The sequence below is a fragment of the Dermacentor silvarum genome, chromosome 3 (genome assembly GCF_013339745.2).
Source record: "Dermacentor silvarum isolate Dsil-2018 chromosome 3, BIME_Dsil_1.4, whole genome shotgun sequence".
Lineage (NCBI taxonomy): Eukaryota > Metazoa > Arthropoda > Arachnida > Ixodida > Ixodidae > Dermacentor > Dermacentor silvarum.
Window position 1 is genome coordinate 63239296 of NC_051156.1, and position 18063 is coordinate 63257358.

At 45.5% G+C, this 18063-nt stretch overlaps 1 protein-coding gene across 2 annotated transcripts in view; it reads left to right on the forward strand.

Moving 5' to 3' along the window:
- Positions 1–17136, forward strand: part of LOC119445459 (ribosomal protein S6 kinase beta-1-like) — a 95187-nt gene extending 78051 nt beyond the window's left edge. Inside the window, exon 16 of one of the 2 annotated variants that reach the window (XM_037709739.2) lies at positions 11225–17136. In XM_037709739.2, the coding sequence (XP_037565667.1) occupies positions 11225–11230 (6 nt within the window). In that variant the 3' untranslated portion in view covers positions 11231–17136. The remainder of the gene's footprint in view (positions 1–11224) is intronic. The other variant, XM_049663323.1, reaches the window with a different exon arrangement.
- Positions 17137–18063: the final 927 nt, after the last annotated feature.

Consider the following 18063-nt stretch of genomic DNA (forward strand, 5'->3'; position numbering starts at 1 on the left):
GGTTTGCACAGCAATTATAATTAAAGATGAAATAGATGTGCCTGCTAACAAATCCAACTTGAAATTCCAGATAGTTGCATCACTGATCCTGTGTTTTATCACCATTGCATTAACTTCTGTTGCTTTTCCTTTGTGCTGTCAGTTTGGGTGATGCACAGAAGATACCTGCCACATTCATTATTGCCAGCTGCTGATGCACAGCAGTTGTTAGCGTTGCACAACTGAGTCACTGCTGTCTGCTGCGCCTCGGTACTTCTGGTACAGTGAACTAGAATATATGGGAAGTATGCCGACTGAAGCGGGCTGCGTCTTATTGCGCGTGTCGCATGAAGTGGTGCTCCTAGCAGTGGCGTTATCACGAACTATTGAATGCATCTAGTAAACCATGTCCGGAACGGCTGCGTTACAACGCGTGACGTGCTTCACTGCGATGCACCTTTAATAGTTAGCGACTGTAGTGCCGCTACTGGTCACACAAATTGTGTCAAGCGGAGAGGCCGGATCACGCCACACCTAAAAGGTTCAAGTACCTTCTACTTCTGGTGCCAGGCCATTTGCAGTGCAGTTTGTTGCTGTTAGCCATGTCGTGCTCTGTACGCCAGTTCCTGTTGCACCGCTGTGGCTCATACTCTCTGTACTTGGCAGGGGGTGGTAAATGCCTCGCTGGTGTAACCTATATCTCCTCGCCCGTACCCCTCCTCCTCCCGTTTCCTTCTCCTCTACCCTCCACCGCCGAGCCGCGGGGTATCCAAGGCCGACGCCGAGGCGCACGGTAGGCGGGGACACCGGCTGCTTTGCCGACGCTTGGTCGCTCAGTCTCGCAGCACGCCGGCCGGGCTGTCTGTGCATGCGCTTCAGTGCAAACGACAGGCTGAATCCAATCATCCAGTATAGATATCCCTAGACGGCAGGCTGTGAAATCTCAACCAAAGGCAAAGCTGACTGCTGAAACACTGGAGCAAAGGGAGGCCAGATTAGCACGTTATAGATAAGCTTACCTAGCGCGGAAGCAGGCATTAATGAAATACTGTGTGCATAGTCTTTGCAAAACCAAGCCAAACAGACCTTTCGCTCGTGGTAACTGGATTTACAAGAGTTAAACCTCAGCCAAATTTTTTCTTTCTATTCCAGCGAGGCCGTAGCCAGGCTCAGCGCGCTACTACGCCCACCTGCTGGGCTCGTTAGTGTTACATAATACATAGTGTCAGTACGCATTGACGCACATACGCGTATATATTAGGGGCTCTGTCGCATGGTTGTCTGCGCTCTAACGAGATATAACAGCCGCTAAACGTCACTGCGTGTTTTTAAAATTTTTTTATTTAAATTTTTTTTCCCAGCAATAGAGAAACAGGCTCTAGATAAATGCTGGTGGCTCCCTCTTCCGTCACGGAATGGTCTGCATGTCTATCCATAGTGGTCCACAGTTTTGGATATCACAAGAGCGATAAAGACAGATTACACAGGCCAAGCGCTATTTTCAACTAAAGTATATTGGGAATCATGCACTGTTTGCGTAGGTGCAGACCCCTTTGAAAAAAAAAAACACGGGAAGAACGTTGTAGAAATGTAAGAAACATGCAATCGCCCGAAATTATGCCCACATGTGCGATTCCAATGTGTTATACGTGTTGTATCAGCAGCATCCATGGACTGTAGAAACCATGCCTCCTAGAATATATGGGAAGTATGCCGACTGAAGCGGGCTGCGTCTTATTGCGCGTGTCGCATGAAGTGGTGCTCCTAGCAGTGGCGTTATCACGAACTATTGAATGCATCTAGTAAACCATGTCCGGAACGTCCTTGCTTGTCCGGAATGTCCTTGCTTGTCAGTGAAATAGACTGCGTGCTAGCCATTGCAAGGTCATCCTTCTGCACCTGTAGTGAGTCATCCTTCTAAAGCGAAGCTTTCTTTGCCTCTTTCCCGTCGCTTTGTGGGTGCTTGCTGCTGTCTTGCATGGCAGGCCATTCTTGGAGATGCAGTTGAGCCAGTTTATTACGACCTCAATAGTTTCGAGAAAAGTGATCGTTATATCAGTAGTTCATTATATATGGACTCGCCCTTAATAACCCTAAAAAATTAACTGCACTGAAGCTGGCATCAGCTATTACAATTCGGCAGCACTTTGGTCCGAAAACCATATTTTCAGTGTCATTTGTTTTTCCCGGTGCGTTCCCGCACGTAGCCGCAAACTTCCGTTAAAGAAGTTCATCTAAATAACGAAATGCAGCTCATTCAAAATGGAGCCCTGTTCCGATCACCTGTCCTTCCGAAACTGCAAGTGCAGCCGCCATTTTTTATTCAAGAGCTTGTGATATATTTTACTATCAGAAGGACATGACTGCCTTGCTCACAAGAGAGCAAAGCATTCTAGTAGGCATGAAGCAAAAACTTTGGGAACTACTGCAGCATGATGCCATTCTGCGAAGGTCTCTGACATCGTGGTCCCTGTGTCACGACTGCCCATCAGCCGCTCAAGAGCCGTAAAATTACGTTATCTGTCACTTTGGGCTTTTTGAAAAAAATGCAATGCTTGAAAGATAAAAACATCACCGCGAACAGTTATCAGCAATCAGCAGCACGTTAACAAAACACAGCCAAACCGTGACCTCCTGATAATGGCGTAGTAACCGCCAATAATTTGCAACATTGCATGGCGGCAGTGCTCGCCACGTAAGGTTGCATGTTCTCACCGACTTGGACCACGTGAATATCGACAGTAACGACAGCAGCACTGGAGGCTTAAATAGGCATAATGCAGGTGGTGCTGTGCGGACAATTGCACAAAAACGAGAGTGCCGCCGTCATGGCATCCAATATTTCACTAGCACACATGCCAGTGCACGCCCCTCGTCATGCTGTTTATGTTGTACACCTCCTCCCTGGAGGCGTGCTTTGAAACCAAGTAACCTTTCTCGCAGCTTCTGAAATCTGTGCATGGCAATTGCTTGCTCGCTCGCTAATCTTGAAAGACGTGTTATGGTTGTCGTTGGACTGGAGTGGGGCATGTGCTGCCATGCAGCACATGCCCCACTTGCGCTTGTTTGCTTGCATGGCGCTTGTTTGCTTGCCATGCAAGCAAACAAGCGCAGTCTGCAGGCTACACGGTGATGGCCATGCCTACGTGCTGTTATGGCACGTACACACTAGTGGCAAAACGCGCGCGGCGCGCCGCCGCCGGCAAAATGCAGCAGCGGCAGGGCGGCCACACCAACCGGCGGCGCGCCGCTATGGCAATCACGTTACAGACTAGACTCCTCTCCCCTTCTCGAACTATCCGGACTATCCGGGAGCTCACGCGTGCAGATGATAGTGCGAAACGAGAAACAAGCGGTCGGGCGGGTCCGCATGGCACCAGTTTCCCACGCGCACGTCACGGAAGCGGGCCGCTCTCATTGGTCTCCTTCTTCTGCGGCACGCGGCAAGCCGCAAGAAATCGGTTCAGGAGCGATCCCTGCCGTGGCAACAAAAACCCGTTTCGCGTCGCGCATCTTGCCGCCGCCGGCGTGCCGCACGCGTTTTTCCGCTAGTGTGTACGTGGCATTACAGTAATGTATGCTGGGAAGACAGCTGAAAATTCAAACAAAATGCTGCACACCATCTTCTTCAGAAGAACCCGTCTCGCGGTAGAGACTGTTTCACAGCTCACACCTCCACATTGCATGCCATGGCTGCAGCGCACAATTAGCCAGCAGGAACACAAAACAAATTGTGGATTTCCATGAAATGTAGAATGTGCATGACCCTTGGGCATAACTGCTCCGTGCACTAATCGTGTCAAAGAAGAGTCGGAGTTTGCATGCCTGCCCTGGTCCCAGTTTTGAAAGAGCAGCGAGGAAACATGTCTCTTGCCCATCACATGCCACACTCTTCCAGCATCATCTCACTAGTGCCGCCACGCAGCAGGCAACAGAGGGGTGATGCACTTGACATGGCCTCCAAGATGGGCGCCTGCTGGTCGGAGGACACCTTTTCATTGCCTCTTCTCACAAGTTGGTGCTGCAGTTCATTTGCGCTGTCGAGGCTATGCCTAACATGAGGCTTGCGAGTATGCACAAGATCTTGGAGGCTATGCCGTGAGTGCACTGTCTGTCTTGCCTGTTGCATAGCAGTGGTCTTGTAGGTCCTTCTGGGACGTCGCAACAGGCCGGGAGAAAGGTAATGCGTGGTGCAGGGGGGCGGGGGGGGGGGGGGGGGGGGGGGGCTGCTCTGCAACTGCCTCTAACCTAGAACTATTGGTCCAGATGGTCAGTAGAATGATACAGCTTGGTCAGAAGAGTGTTTTGAAGAGACACACAATTGCTGTGCCAAAGTGCAGATGATAATCCCATGACAGTCAGAAGTGACTCATTGTAAAGTGTAAGCCTTGGGTATTCAAGCACTGGTAACGGTGGACAGTCACATAAATAAGGAGCAATCACCATTGACAGCGGCCAATGTCGTGCTGTATCACTGCAATATGTGTGGTTGTGATACCCAGCCATTGAAGGCCTCGTTTTGATGGGGTCAGGATGCAAAAGCAGTTGTGCACCAAGCTTTGATTGCACATAAAGGGCCCCCAGGGGGGCGTAATTCCTCTGAAGGCTTCAACTGTAGTGTTCGTTATAAACCCAGTGTTGCTTTGAGACGTTAGTCAGTCGCAACATGCACTTGGGATTCTCTCTCACACCAACAGCTTTGCAAAGGGCACTTTACTAAAAGTTTGCAGTGAAGCAAGTTGGTCACGTGAGCTACTTTCAGAATCTAAATACCAGATAGTAGGTTTATCATAGCTATACCACACCACCAAACTAGTTTGCACTGCGAATGCTGAATCTGTCATGTAACGAAATTAATGGCTTAGCCTCATCGAATACGAGAATTCTCACCCCCAGGCAGATGTTCAAAATGAAGAGGCTACTGTTATTTCAACAGGCCACACAGAAATACTACTTTCAGGCAAGCGAAAATAACATTGCAGCAGTGGGGAAACCTAAGGAGTAATTTGAAAGGGAAACGTTGACGTGGTCCTCCAGTTCAACAGTACCTTGAATTTTGAAGAGGTGGAATATTAAGGCACTCATTTTCTACACTGTTGCACTAGCTATTGCAGTGGGTTCTTTGCACTTTGAAACTTCTCACAATTTTCACATCTGAACTTCTGATGATGCATTTTGCCTGTGTAACACCCACGCTGCGTGCTGACCACTAACAGTCGTGAATGGGAGCATCCATTTCAACAGTGCCACCAATTAGCAATTTCATTTTTATGAGCATGTTTAAGTGCTTGTCATTGACAAGTTGTGTTGGCGAGCAAGGGCAATTGTCATGTACCACATCGTGGCTGCTGTATATCTTTGCAGCTGAGCTTCAGATTGGAACACTTTTTTTGGTGCAACAGTGAAAAAGAAAACACTAGGATGAACCGCAACTAGGAACTGTTTATGCTGCTCGCTCGCAAAATATATACAATCTCAGTAACACCTTTTAGTGAACATGTACAACCAAATAATCCCAAGCTTAGCTGTTGCGAGCTGGCAAAAGTTGACCCAAGGACACCAACTACAGCATCTCACCTAGCCGGGTAGTGGCTGTGGGACATAAAACCCCGTATTTTAATTTTGCTAGTCTTGGTTCTTTGTGTCTTGTGCATTGGCTCAAGAGTGCAGAAGGCAGTGACAGAGGCTCAGCTTAGTACCAGCTTCGCCACTGGATCATGCTGTCAAATACCATAGCAGAAGCACCTCCGGCAGAGGGACACTGCCACCATCAAAGTACTGACTCGAGACCAGTCCACTCAAGACAAAAGACCACCTCCCAGCCAAAGCACACTTTCAAGCTCAACCTTGTTATAGCAATCACTTTGATTTTAATTAGCTTTTTCTAGTCTACACTAGAAGCATCCGCCAGGGCTAAAAGCTGCGGTCTGCTCGAGGGCGCAGATACGATCCCGGCCGTAGCGGGCACATTTCAGGGTGGATAAAATGCAAGAGCATTTCTGTACTTAGGTTAGCTGCACGCCTCTGGTGGTCAAAATTAATCTGGAGTCCTCCAGAACGACATCTCATAATTATATTGAATGAATGAATTAATTCTGGGGTCTTGCGTGGCAAAACAATTATTTGATTATGAGGCATGCCGTAGTGGAGGACTCCAGATTAATTTTGACCACCAGGGGATCTTTAACGTGCCCCCAATGCACAAGACACGGGCGTTTTTGCATTTTCGGCCTCATCAAAACTCGACCGCCCGGCCAGGATTTGATCCCACGACCTCATGTTTAGTAGCGGAACACCATAGCCATTAAGCCACCGTGGCGAGTGATAATATAATCATATTGTCATAGGTGTATCTACTGTGGGGGCATAGGGGGCAATTGCCCTCCCACTGTCAGAAGTGGGGGGAGGGGGGGGGGGCAAAGTACGCCATTTGCCCCCCCACTTTTGAAAGTGGGCACTGTCGGCTGCACGCCGGAAAGTCCAACAAAATTACAGCTGAACCTAATTTTATTTGGCAATAGAGAGGCCACGTAGGTAATGCTTTTCTTTACTATACGTATACCCGTCTTAGGCAGCGAGGATTGTCTTTTGTGCTTCCTTGTGACGAGCTGTAGCAGGTGATGCGTGGAATTCGCCATGCACACTCGCATTGCAAAGAAGGCGTGGTGCTGGGCAGTTCCAGCCATAACAAAGTTCCGCTTGCGCTTCTCGTATCATGCCCAGTTTTTTGGGACCGCCTAACTGTATTTGAAAACACAATCGGGCTTCTATATTTAACCTGCGGGGGAGAAGTCCTGATAAAGATTTATAATCAGCTGCACCCAACGATTGGTGTGCCTTAACGCATGAAATCCTTGGTGTGCATTACGGCAGATAATTTTACAAACGCAACTTGTTAAAGAAATAGGTCGATTATTGGATACAGTACTACGTGGTCCCGATTTGTGTACAGATACAACATTGGCTATTATCCAGGCATCATGAAAATAGTTCCAGTAATCATTCCATTTCAATACCAATAAAATATTGAACTAAATTTTTCCTAAAGGCGTGTGTCCCTTCCGATTTTGTCGATTTCATTTTCAGGCCATTTCTAAATAAGAGCTACACTATTGTTTCCTGGCGGGGGGAGCAAGAGCAGCAGATATTTCATGTTTTGAAGAAATTAAGGCCACCTTTTGGTGACATGTACCGAAAATTTGAACCGAGGAGGTTGCTTATGTGCTCAAAAAACAGTTACGGAGTACTCGCTTTCCCCGATTTTTTACGTGTTATACACGGCATTTAGTTGTGTCCCCCGGTATGCTCGGTAAACTATGCGCGGCACGGTGTTTATATTTATTCGAAGTACGAAGCAGTGTTCTGAGTGACGAGCGATATATGTTCATTCTGTGTAGGTTCATTACAGCCTTTGTAGAAAGTTCCTCGTTGCAGTGTCTCAGGGTGTCATAGTGCCGCTAGTCGAATTGTTTCCCAGACTTTTAAAACAACTGCACGAGATATGGACTTGAAATTCCGTGAAAATAGGGATAATTCTAAACGCAATGCTTAGCGAAACTTTTACTCATTTTTCCATGTGTTTTCATGCATCATACGAGGGGCGTAGTTTGTTTCTCCGGTGTCCTCGGTGAGCTAAACATGTCGTCTTGTTTATATCTGGGGAAAATTAGGGGCATGTTATGGGCCATATATTCGCAATGTATAAAATGAGTGGGTTAAATTCGCCTTTTCCGATAGAATAGACGGCTGCGCTGTCATAGCTACAACTACAACTGAGGTAAAATTGTGCAAACATAGGGGGAACAATATGCCAAGTTTATGTGCGATGGTAAATGCGTGCTGATCAAATACAGCTTTAAAAAAAACTGTAAGCAAGTATTCGAAAATATCACGCTGCTGTTATTAGCTAGGTTTCACAATGTCCCCAAGAGAACTCTGCATTTCAGATATTTTATACTTTGACGTAATGGGCAGCATTTTAACTACAATGTGTTGCGGAGTTTTAACATTTCTGGCTTATTTAGAAGCATTACGAATATTTATTGGAACCCTCATTTTTTGCTTTAACTTTTTCATGCCTGATATACCGGGTTCGCCTGGTGTCCTCATTGAACTAAAGAAAGCAGCTTCTTTCAGTTTTGTGACTCTGAGGACCACGTAACGTTTGATGTGGAGGTAAAGTTCAAAATAGATGGGTAATTGGGACTTTCACAATGAATTACGTATGCAAGCACTCTAGAGTGCTTGTCTCTAGAGCCTATCTAACGAGCGGGGCAGAATTGAGCCTACTGCCCTGACAGAACTGTAAACGCCACCAAGACCAAATTTAGCGAAAATTGGTGGTACACTATGAAAACTCTCTGTGTGAGTTAAATGGGGTTGGGTCAAACAGCATCTTTGTAAAAAAATTCTTATTCAAGCGTTAGGGCATAAATATGGCCGCTTTCAGCTATGCTTCCCAATGTCCCGACATAGCTGTTGGTTACAACAAAATTATATTTCGAGGAAAGGGGAGGGGGTTAAGGTAAGCGCTATGTGCGACAGAATTTTTACACTCATGGTCTAGTTATAAGCGTTACAAATAATTCCCACTATTTTTCATGTGTCATAAGATGTTCCTATTGGTTTCAGCGATGTCTTGGTGAACTAAACTAAACACATTGTTTATATTTGGCGAAAATAAAGCGCGCGGTATGGGGACTATGAAGACAGGGGACTATTTGTGATATTTGCAGTAAATTACGCAAGCAAGTAATACGGAGCTTAGTGAATGCGTTTTACGAACAAAGCAGAATTTATCCCGCTGCCGTGGGAGGACTGTGAACTCAACCGATATCAAATCTAACGAAATTTTGAAGGGGGGGGGGATATGGAGGGAGGGAGTACACCATGGTAAATGTTATGGCGAAGTAACGTGTATTAATGAATTAAGGGTTTTTAGAAATATTCGAAAAGAAGTGTTCTAAAGCATTACTTGCAAGCCAGGTGTCAAACTGAACAGTCATATACAGGCAACTTTTTAAACGATGCGATATAATTACAGGAAACTGAAATTTTTATTCGAACTGTTTGAAAGAAACAGCTTCGCTGGAAATTTGGTTGTAATTCTCCAAGGTCGCACACATCTGCTGTCTTTTTTTTTTTCTTGTGAATATTGCAAGTCATTTATCAGGACTTGTTGCTGGGCTAGGTTGGTTCATCTTATGATGAACCAACTAGCCCAGCAACAAGTTCTTTCCTGCAATAGTGGAGTTCTTGGCAATGAAAGATTGCCTATGATCTGCTTTGTGGTGCTCCTGCTCCTTCATGCTCCCACAACGCTCCACCTACTGAACGTCACCGTGGCACACAGTTCAAATTTTATTATGGATGTTCACATAGACACCACTATTTCCAATTCTGGCGCCTACGACGCGCCAAACGCAGTTGCCCTCAGCGAACGGACTCATCGCGGCACCCTGCAGTGGCTGCAGTATCTACGCTACGTAGCAGACAGCAGCTTCATGCAACTGTAGTGCGTATGCACAACATTTGCTTTGTGCACAACAGGGCTTGAGTGCAAGCTCGCATTCATATGCTCCAATCTGGCTGCGCTACGTGCTGCGGACAGGCTTTGTCCTGCACCAGCTCGACCAACGGATAGTAGCCGCATCCAAATTGCACGTTTTGAAGCACTGTCATTAGCTCAATACGTAGCGAAGTCTGCCAAGGCATCTAGCCAGGGGTGGCCAGGAGTGAGCGCGCGCTGGCAAGCGTGCAGTGTGGTCTGACCTGAAGTTTTGCATGGTTCGAGGCTAGTTAAGTGTTCAAAACTAGTCGAAATTAGCCAGACCTGATGGCTACGACACCGATAAGCGGGGTGGCCAAAGTTTAATTCCCGCATGGGCAGCCGACGACGGTCGGCTTCTTCCGGAAGTACATAATTGTTATCGAAATTTGAAAGAAGAAGATTTTCACTTAATTCAGCTAGTTTATTAAACTGCGTCAATAAATATACAGTTACAGTAGGAAGAAGCGTACTGATCCGAACACCCTTCTTGATTGATGTCAGCTGTTGGCCAATAGCAGCCACGTATGGGAATCTGCTATATGAAAAAATAAAGCAACCCAAAAAGAGTGAGGAGTAGGCTTCTTCTGAAAAGAGCATTTGAGAAAAAGGTGGCCGAGGTATTCACAGCAGCATGTGCTATCTGTGGACTGTGTTTCTTCGCCAAGCTCGAGGGGACCCCTTTAGCAAGGCAGTCGCACATAGTGAAACCAGTTGGCTAAATGCGTTAAAAAGTTTGTTAGCGGAAAGTGATCTCGTGTGTCTCCTTGAGAAATGGCACTCCTCATGCACTTGGCAAAAATGGCAAAAAAGTTTCTCTGAACTTTCCGTTTACGAAAAATTTTGTTCTATAAACCATAGATAAAGGCTATCAAAAGGAAACACGAAATCTGTTTAGACTGATAACGAATTCATTTAGCGCTCAATTTACATTCTTTTGGTACGCAATCGTTGATTACTAAAGAATGTAAGCCCGAACTTTCATTTCAGTGTGACGTCACAAATTTCAAAGTATTTTTGCATATTTGGGCTAATCTTAGTGCAGAGAATGAGTACGGTTCTTTCATTGTTATTGTGCACAAACTTTAGTATGTTCAACTATCTAGCCCACTGTCAAATTTTCCTTAATTACTGGTACAGCTTGACTGTCCCTTGAATGCATTTCTGCAAGCTTTGTCATTTCAGCTGGGCACCAAATGAAATTGTCAAGCTGGTTTGCCTACACTTTTGCCTTTTGGTCTCAGTTAGTTGCTGTCAGACAGCCAGAAAGAGTGGCCATCACTAGGATAGTTTGTTGATGCAGCAACAAAAGCTTTGTTAGGTCTGCGAGTATTTCAGAAACATCATGGCCAAAAAGCAAGCAAACCCGTTTGAGACATTTGTAGCTAGCTGCTGCTGCCTTTTCTTTTTGGTTCAGACAAGAAACCAGTGCGCAATCGGGGTGAATTCTGATGGCCGGTGTCAAATCATGTCTCGGTGTTCTCCAACGAGGATTGCGTGTATAAATTCAAATTGCTTTTATTTTTTACTGTCGAATTTTGCATAACATTGACACAACTGACAAACCATGGTTCACATAAGAAGTAGTTGTGATATTGCACCAGGAAAAGAGGAACAGCTGCATCGCCAAGAAAAAATACAAAAACTTGTTGAACGCCTGTGCTTTGCTTGGACCTGTTGTCACCTTCTTTCTCGCAGCAGTAATGCAGCCGCCGTGCTGTGACTGGCTTCTCCTGGCTTCCAAGTCGTCTCCTAATAGTCTCACGTGCCAAGCCCTCTGGGGGCCTGCTGCCATGCCGGTGGCTCGCTGCGAAAGCAGCGGAATCTGCAAAAAGGCAGAAACAGATTTCCAACACATCTGCGGATCCAGATGTGGCCGGACACGTACTCCCTCCCCATTCTACGATACGTTGGACGAAGGCAGCGGCTGCTGCGCTTTACGACAGGACGTGCTGGCATGTGCAGCAAAGCTTCTTTGTTGTTTTGTGCCTAACCAGTCGTGCAGTGAGATGGTGAACACACTCAGTCAAGCCTGAACTATATGTGCGGAGCGTACACGTGCATCCTGCTTCTGCAGTTCCCGGGCCCTGTCAAACAGATGTGCGCTGTAACAGTGCCATGTTTTGGCAGTGACCATCTCGGTTGATTACCCTTTCATTATTAGTGACTTGGTTTGCGCTTTCTGCTTGTTTCTGTTGTTGCCTGTCTCGCTTCAAGCTTTATTTTTACATGTTTGTATGTCTTGAGTATGTGTGTGTGCCATCTTGCGTCTTCTTGCTCTTGTGTTGTGCATAGTAGCTCATACGAGTAAAACGAAAAAGCAGGGGTTACTTGCACGCGCGGGTTTCTTTGTGTGCTTTCCAGAAGTAGGGGGAGGATCTACGATCTTGGAGCTTAAAGTGAGGTGCCCGGTGTCACTCTTGCATAAGCCGTTGTGAATCAAACTCAAGCTCGGTTTTCGTCCTGTAGTGGACTCTTCTTATTATGAGCTCCTCGATCGTGCAGTCTTCGGCTGTGGACTGCCTGTTGGCTGCACTACAAACTCGGCACTGGTGCTGCTCATTCCGTGGCATCAATCCAGTGCGAGGTTCTCTCCGCTACTTGTCAGAGTGTTGCCAAACAGGCGCGTGCCTGCCATGGAAGTGCGTGAATGTGTTACAGAGCTGCGTTGAACACAGCTGCAATCCTCGTCGCCCTGTGTTAGCGTAGCCTTTCTCTGTTCTCAGCCAAACGCTGCTGTAGCAGGGTTCCAGACAAACAAACAAAAACGTAACTATGGTGCTCTCAAATCATTGCCGATTGTCTTGCAGTTGCACAGCTTCTGAAACAACCGGAAACATCCTTGTGGCATGCTTGAATTCTTATTTTTGTACGCACCTTCTGCAATAACATATTTTAGGGCTCTGAACCTTTCAATCGCATATTGACAGTGTCTGCTACGCTTTTTTCTTTGTGCTGTACACGTTCGTTGCCTCTATTATGCCATCAAGGGCTGAATGTCTTCTGCTGGTATTGCTTTGTGGTCATCTGCGTCTTGCCCAGAGTCTTCATGGCGACCAACGAACAAGCGTAACAGGTGGCCAGGGTGTATTTTGTAGTGAGCTGAAAGCAGTCGCTCCGACCAAGGCAGCGGGTGTACAGGCATGAATCTGGAAAAACAAAAATTTCTCATCATCAAATGAAGGTGCCTTATTGTGAACTGGCAGTCGTGCACTAACTGCCTCAGTCTAAAATGGGCAGCCAAACGAATGCAGCTATCCCAGTGCAGATACAGGCTAATAACAAAGAAGTTATTGCTCGACTACAAATGCATGTCATCTGTCTGTCTCCTTGCTTATCTTTTTTTTTTTTTAGTTCTCTTATGCAATATCAGCTGTACGAGTAGCCAGCGTGCAGCTTCGATCTTTTTCAACCTGCTGGATCGCATTCGAGGCTTCTGGTCAGTGTCTTGCATCTCGCCAGCTCTAGTCGCGGTACCTAGTTTCCCCGGCTCTGTCACCCACTGTAGCACTTGCATTAAAGTGTATTCGGTGCAGGAATGTTTCTGCAGCGGCGCAAGACATTTTGCGTGCTTATCTTTGTATATGTCAGATGAACCCAAATTTAGCTTTTATTTTGTTGTGTGCCCTGTACCCGTTACTTCACATGGAGTCTTTTTTTTTTTTTCCCCCGAGCATGATATGAAAGTTGCAGCTTCCCAAAGCTAGTTGTCGTGCAGCCTGTTTTACGTATGTGCTTTCTGGCATGGCGTGTCTGCCTTCCTGTGTTCTTGGTGTTTGATTATAACGAGGCTTATTCAATGAACAGCATTTTCATTTCTTTTCTTTGCAATAATGCCTTCTGAACGAAGACTGAAATTTTTGCTATTGGCATCTTTCCTTTTTTTTTTTGCGTTCGTGTGTTCTGATTGTGGTTACAAATTTTACGCTGTGTGTTTTGCTTTGATCTTGCGCATTGCAGTTGCGAGAGAATGCACCAAAACGAATGGCATGTAGCACTCTGAACTGTTTAGAAGACGTGCACCAGACTTGTGGTGCCAAATTGTTGCTGTCATGCCACACGATTTGTTCAGTGCTGGAGCAAAACTTTTTGCGGTAGGTCAACTCTCTCGCATACAAAGAACGAGTGTTAGTGCCTTATCTTGCCATGTCTTGTGGGTACTACTGGACAAGGAGCGGCAATGCAACTGAAAATCACTGCGCGCTAATATAACTGAGAGCCACAAGGTTCTCAGTGAGGGAGTCTGTTTCTGCCGTTTTTAATCTGACTGAAAGTCCGGTGTTCTGCATACGTGTCTTAAAAACTTGTAGTTTTTCTCGCGATCCTCAAAGGTTGCTATGAAGCAAGCATGATATTTGCTTCCCTCTCAAAATGTTTCAGTTCTTGTCTAGCGACTTGATGAGCAGCCCATATTAACCAATGGCTAGTGCAGTGTGAGCAGCTGTGTGGTGTAATTTTGTGATGGTATGATGTGATGCATAGGCACTGTATTGGGTCTTGCTGCTTAGTCGGAATGACAGTGGTGTCCTTCCTGTTCATGCATCCAGAATTTTGTTCCCTCCCTCAACCGCATGTGCATGCACCAATGATTTGGCAGCCATCTCAAGGTCAAGAGGTGTGCTGCCTGGAGCAAGAGCTTCTAGATGCTGAGGGCGTGACAGAATATATATATATTCTTTTTTTTTTTCTGCAGAGTCGTACACTGCCTGCAGTTAAGTGGTGTAGTGAACCTTTCGATTTCAAGCTGCTTGTGCAAGCTGCAGAGGAATTTAACTATGTTTTTTTTTTTAACTGTACATATGTATCCAGACACAGCAGCACAGTACCCGACAAATTTAGCTTAATAGGCACTGCTTGAACTGGGGAGTTTTCATACTCAGTGCTTCTCAGAGAGGGTAACTTATGGTCTCCTTGGGTTAATTCAGTGTGGCTCAGCTGTGGGAATGTTGGAAAATGTTTGCTGTTGCAACACGGGAGGCAAAAGCTCTGCAAGATCTCGCAGGGGGACCAAGGAGTGCCTTCTCAGATTGTCGAATATACTACCAAGATCTGTGAACGCTTACAATTTGCAACAAGAACAGCATCTGAGTTTCATCATTTCCGGTGCAACACTTTCTCCGCTATTATCTGCCAAAAGGGCATTCGGATACAAGGTAATGGCCAAGAACACTCCCATAGGGATAATTCGCGTGGCCAAAACGTGCTCTCAGTAAATGGAGCAATGTCAACCTTAGTAGGACTAATGCCATTCCGTAGCGCAAAAGGGAAGCATTTGGGAAAGGAAAGAATCGCATTTCATGGAAATGTCTAGAATGAATGCTGCGCTTTTTCGTTTTTAAGTCACATTGCAGCTTTACATTGATAATGCATGTGTGAGCTCCAGGAGTATTCCATGCGACTGCAAACAAATGCGTGCAGCTGTTGCATCGGCGAGGCTGCCATCCAGTGCCAAGAAAGAACTGTGCTTTTCCAGCAGTTTTACTCGACAACTGTGTCTGGGTTGGTTGTTAGTGGCACGCCACTAGTCTTGGAAGAATTGCCAGAATCTCTCCCAGAGCACCTGACGGCCTAAGAGAAATTCTGGCGAGAAGTGTGTCGCGAGAAGTGTTTTGAGAGTGGTTTCATAGTTGGCATGCCTGTGAGGAACAGTGCTTGATGGCTGTGCGGGAAGTTAGTTTTTTGCACGCAGTGTAACTCCTCAGGCACTGCAGCTTTTCCAGCAGAAAAGCTAGTCTGCTTGATATTCCAACACTAGCAGCATTGCCAGAAGACACTGCAATGTGAGAATTGTGTGAGTGATTGTTGGACCAGTGTAAATTGTGCACATGACAGGGTGTCAACTTTGGTCGCTAAAGATGTGTACAGTTGCCATATCAGCTTTTTTCTTCTTTTTTTTCCCCCCCTGTTGTGTTCTAGTTGAGACATGCGAGTGTGCTCTCGCGAGGTCGTGTAAGCGGTGAATGCTGGTTTCGATCGGCCCCTCCTAGGAATTGTGAAAGCCATGCACAGATTTCATGACAGAGTGCCCAGCTTGAGCTCGGCGCTGTGTCGGGAGTACTTATTCTTAGCCACACTAGTTTCTCAAAGAGCAGTGCTTCACCAACAGGAAGACCACAGAAAACGTTTTACCCACAGGGGAACTATTGTATGACTGTCATTGGAGGGCTATCCTCGTTATGCTGCAGCAGCAGTTGAACGGTGTCCACTAATTGCTGCTGACCTGCTGCGTGGATTTTTTGATTTCGTCTTTTTTTTCTCTCTTCTCATAGTTGTCAGGCCTTCTGCCGAACTACAACTATTTTCCAATAATGCCACATTGTAGTGGCTTGAGTGATCAGGGTGCCGGTAGTGGACCGGCAAAGCATGCACTATTACAGCGACGAAATGAAAAACACTTGGCATGTCATTTATATTCCCCCCAGCCTATCAGATTTTTTTCAGTACTGCTATGTCTTGACAGTAAAGCAAAAGTTAACTGAAGTCACTAAAGAGAAAAACTGGGTGGGGTCTACGAGAAAAGCATGTGCGCAGAAAATGTACACCAAGATGGCATAGAATCAACACAGCAAGTTGGGCGAGTTGGTAGGTTAACATTTTATCGCTGCACATATACGTAAAGATGGTATAGCCGCATGGCAGTAATCTTGTTCGTCTGTCTCTTTTAGTCCAAAGCACCATCCTTTCAGAAGCCCAGGGTTTACATCACACTTCTGCAACGGTAACATGCATGCCTCTTGAGATGGCCTCACACAACTTCATCTGTGTGGATGTTGTGCGGTATGGGAACAAGAACTGGTGGCCCCAGTATTGCCCAGTTCATTGCTCTCCGCTTGCACATTTATCTCTCAGTTCATGCTACAATAAGCAACGCCAAGTACTTGGTGTTTATGCAGCATTACAACCATGCACCGAGAACGTACTTACACTCATCGCTGACCAAGATTGCCAGTGATCGAAGTGCTACCGAAATGTAGAGGCTGCGCAAACTGCAGTGCATATTCATTTTGTAAGGTGGAGGCAAGTAGTCTCGTTTTGTTCAATGGTTGTCGCTTGTAGTTCCCCTGTGTGGCAACGTAATTTCGCAGGAGACTGTTTGTTGCAATAAGCTTTGCACAAGGTTGCGCACAAACGTGTCCAGCCGTTGCTACAGGATAGAGTGCTCTCGGTTGGTCTCAAATGAATGCCTGGGGATTTCATTGCCATTTGTGATGGCCTCCGAAGTGCTGCACAAGTTGTATGAACATTTGGGCTGAATTTCAGCCCTCGCTGCACAAGATATTTTTTCTCGTGACAGATGTGAACTGAAAAAACAGCCTTACATGAGGAATGTATACAGTGAGCATGTGCATTTTTTGCCCCAGTTTTTAATATATTTTTGAGTGTAATTTGTTGTAGTGTAGGTATTACTCAGTTCTTGTTTTCGTGTTTTACATTTTGTATAGGAGACGAGCTTCTGAAGTGTTTCTTATATACTACTTTTGTTTTGAAATTTCTCTGACCGGTTTTCATTTGTGTTCTACATTTTTCCTTTTGTATTGTTACAAATATGCCGAGATGCACGTTTAGGTTGCAATATGTTATTGAAATAAAACGTGGATAATCCAAAACAATGCTGTCTTGTGATCCCTGCTCCACACTTGCTGTTTTAACCTGCTGCAGTGACTTGGAATCTTGTTGCCTTGTGCAAGATCGCAAGTGTTGTTGCTGGCCATGGCAGCCATATTTGGACAAAAGTGGTGAGCAATAAAGGCTGCCTGCTTATTATGTCTGCGCCACATGTGTGCAGGAAATGACATTAGAGAGCTTTAGTGTACATCCAGTATTCTGGTATACATAAGAGTGTTTCCATAATACCGGATTATCAAACACTGGTAGCAACGTCTTGTGATGCTTCATCTAACCACAATGCCTTATAGAGACGTTTTCATGTTCTATGAACGTTATTGTCAAAAAAAAAAAGCATTAAAAAAGCACCGTGCTCATGATTACGCCGCTACTGAAAATTCACACAAGGAGCAAACTAGAATACATTTAGTAACTGCAGTAATAGCTGTGTTTGACTGAGCTCTGCGCCACCAGTCCAGCCGCTCATGTTTATGCCTCCGCTAACCTGGTAGTCTGCTTGCATATACCGGAATACCATACATGCTAAAACTCTCTATTAACCGCCCACTGCCTTAAGGGGAGGATAATGAGATCTCAACACTTAAATCTGTTCAGATTAGTAAAATAGCCTTCAGAAACTCTAGTTATTTTGCATTTTGTTGTAAAAGATTAATCATTGCAAGAGAAAATGAAGTCTAAGGTTCTAATTTCTAAAATGTTGCACAGAAACCTTGGTGTCACTACATCAGTTTAATGTCACAGATTTCAAAAGTATTTTTTAATATTTGGGTCGTTGCTGCTCATTAAAAGCCTTTTTTTTTTTGCAAATTCAGTCTCTTTCAAACAATGGTAGTACATAATACAATCTTTACCAATAAAAAATTATCTAGGATTCCCTAAAAGTGGCTTAATTACATGAAGATTGTTCCATG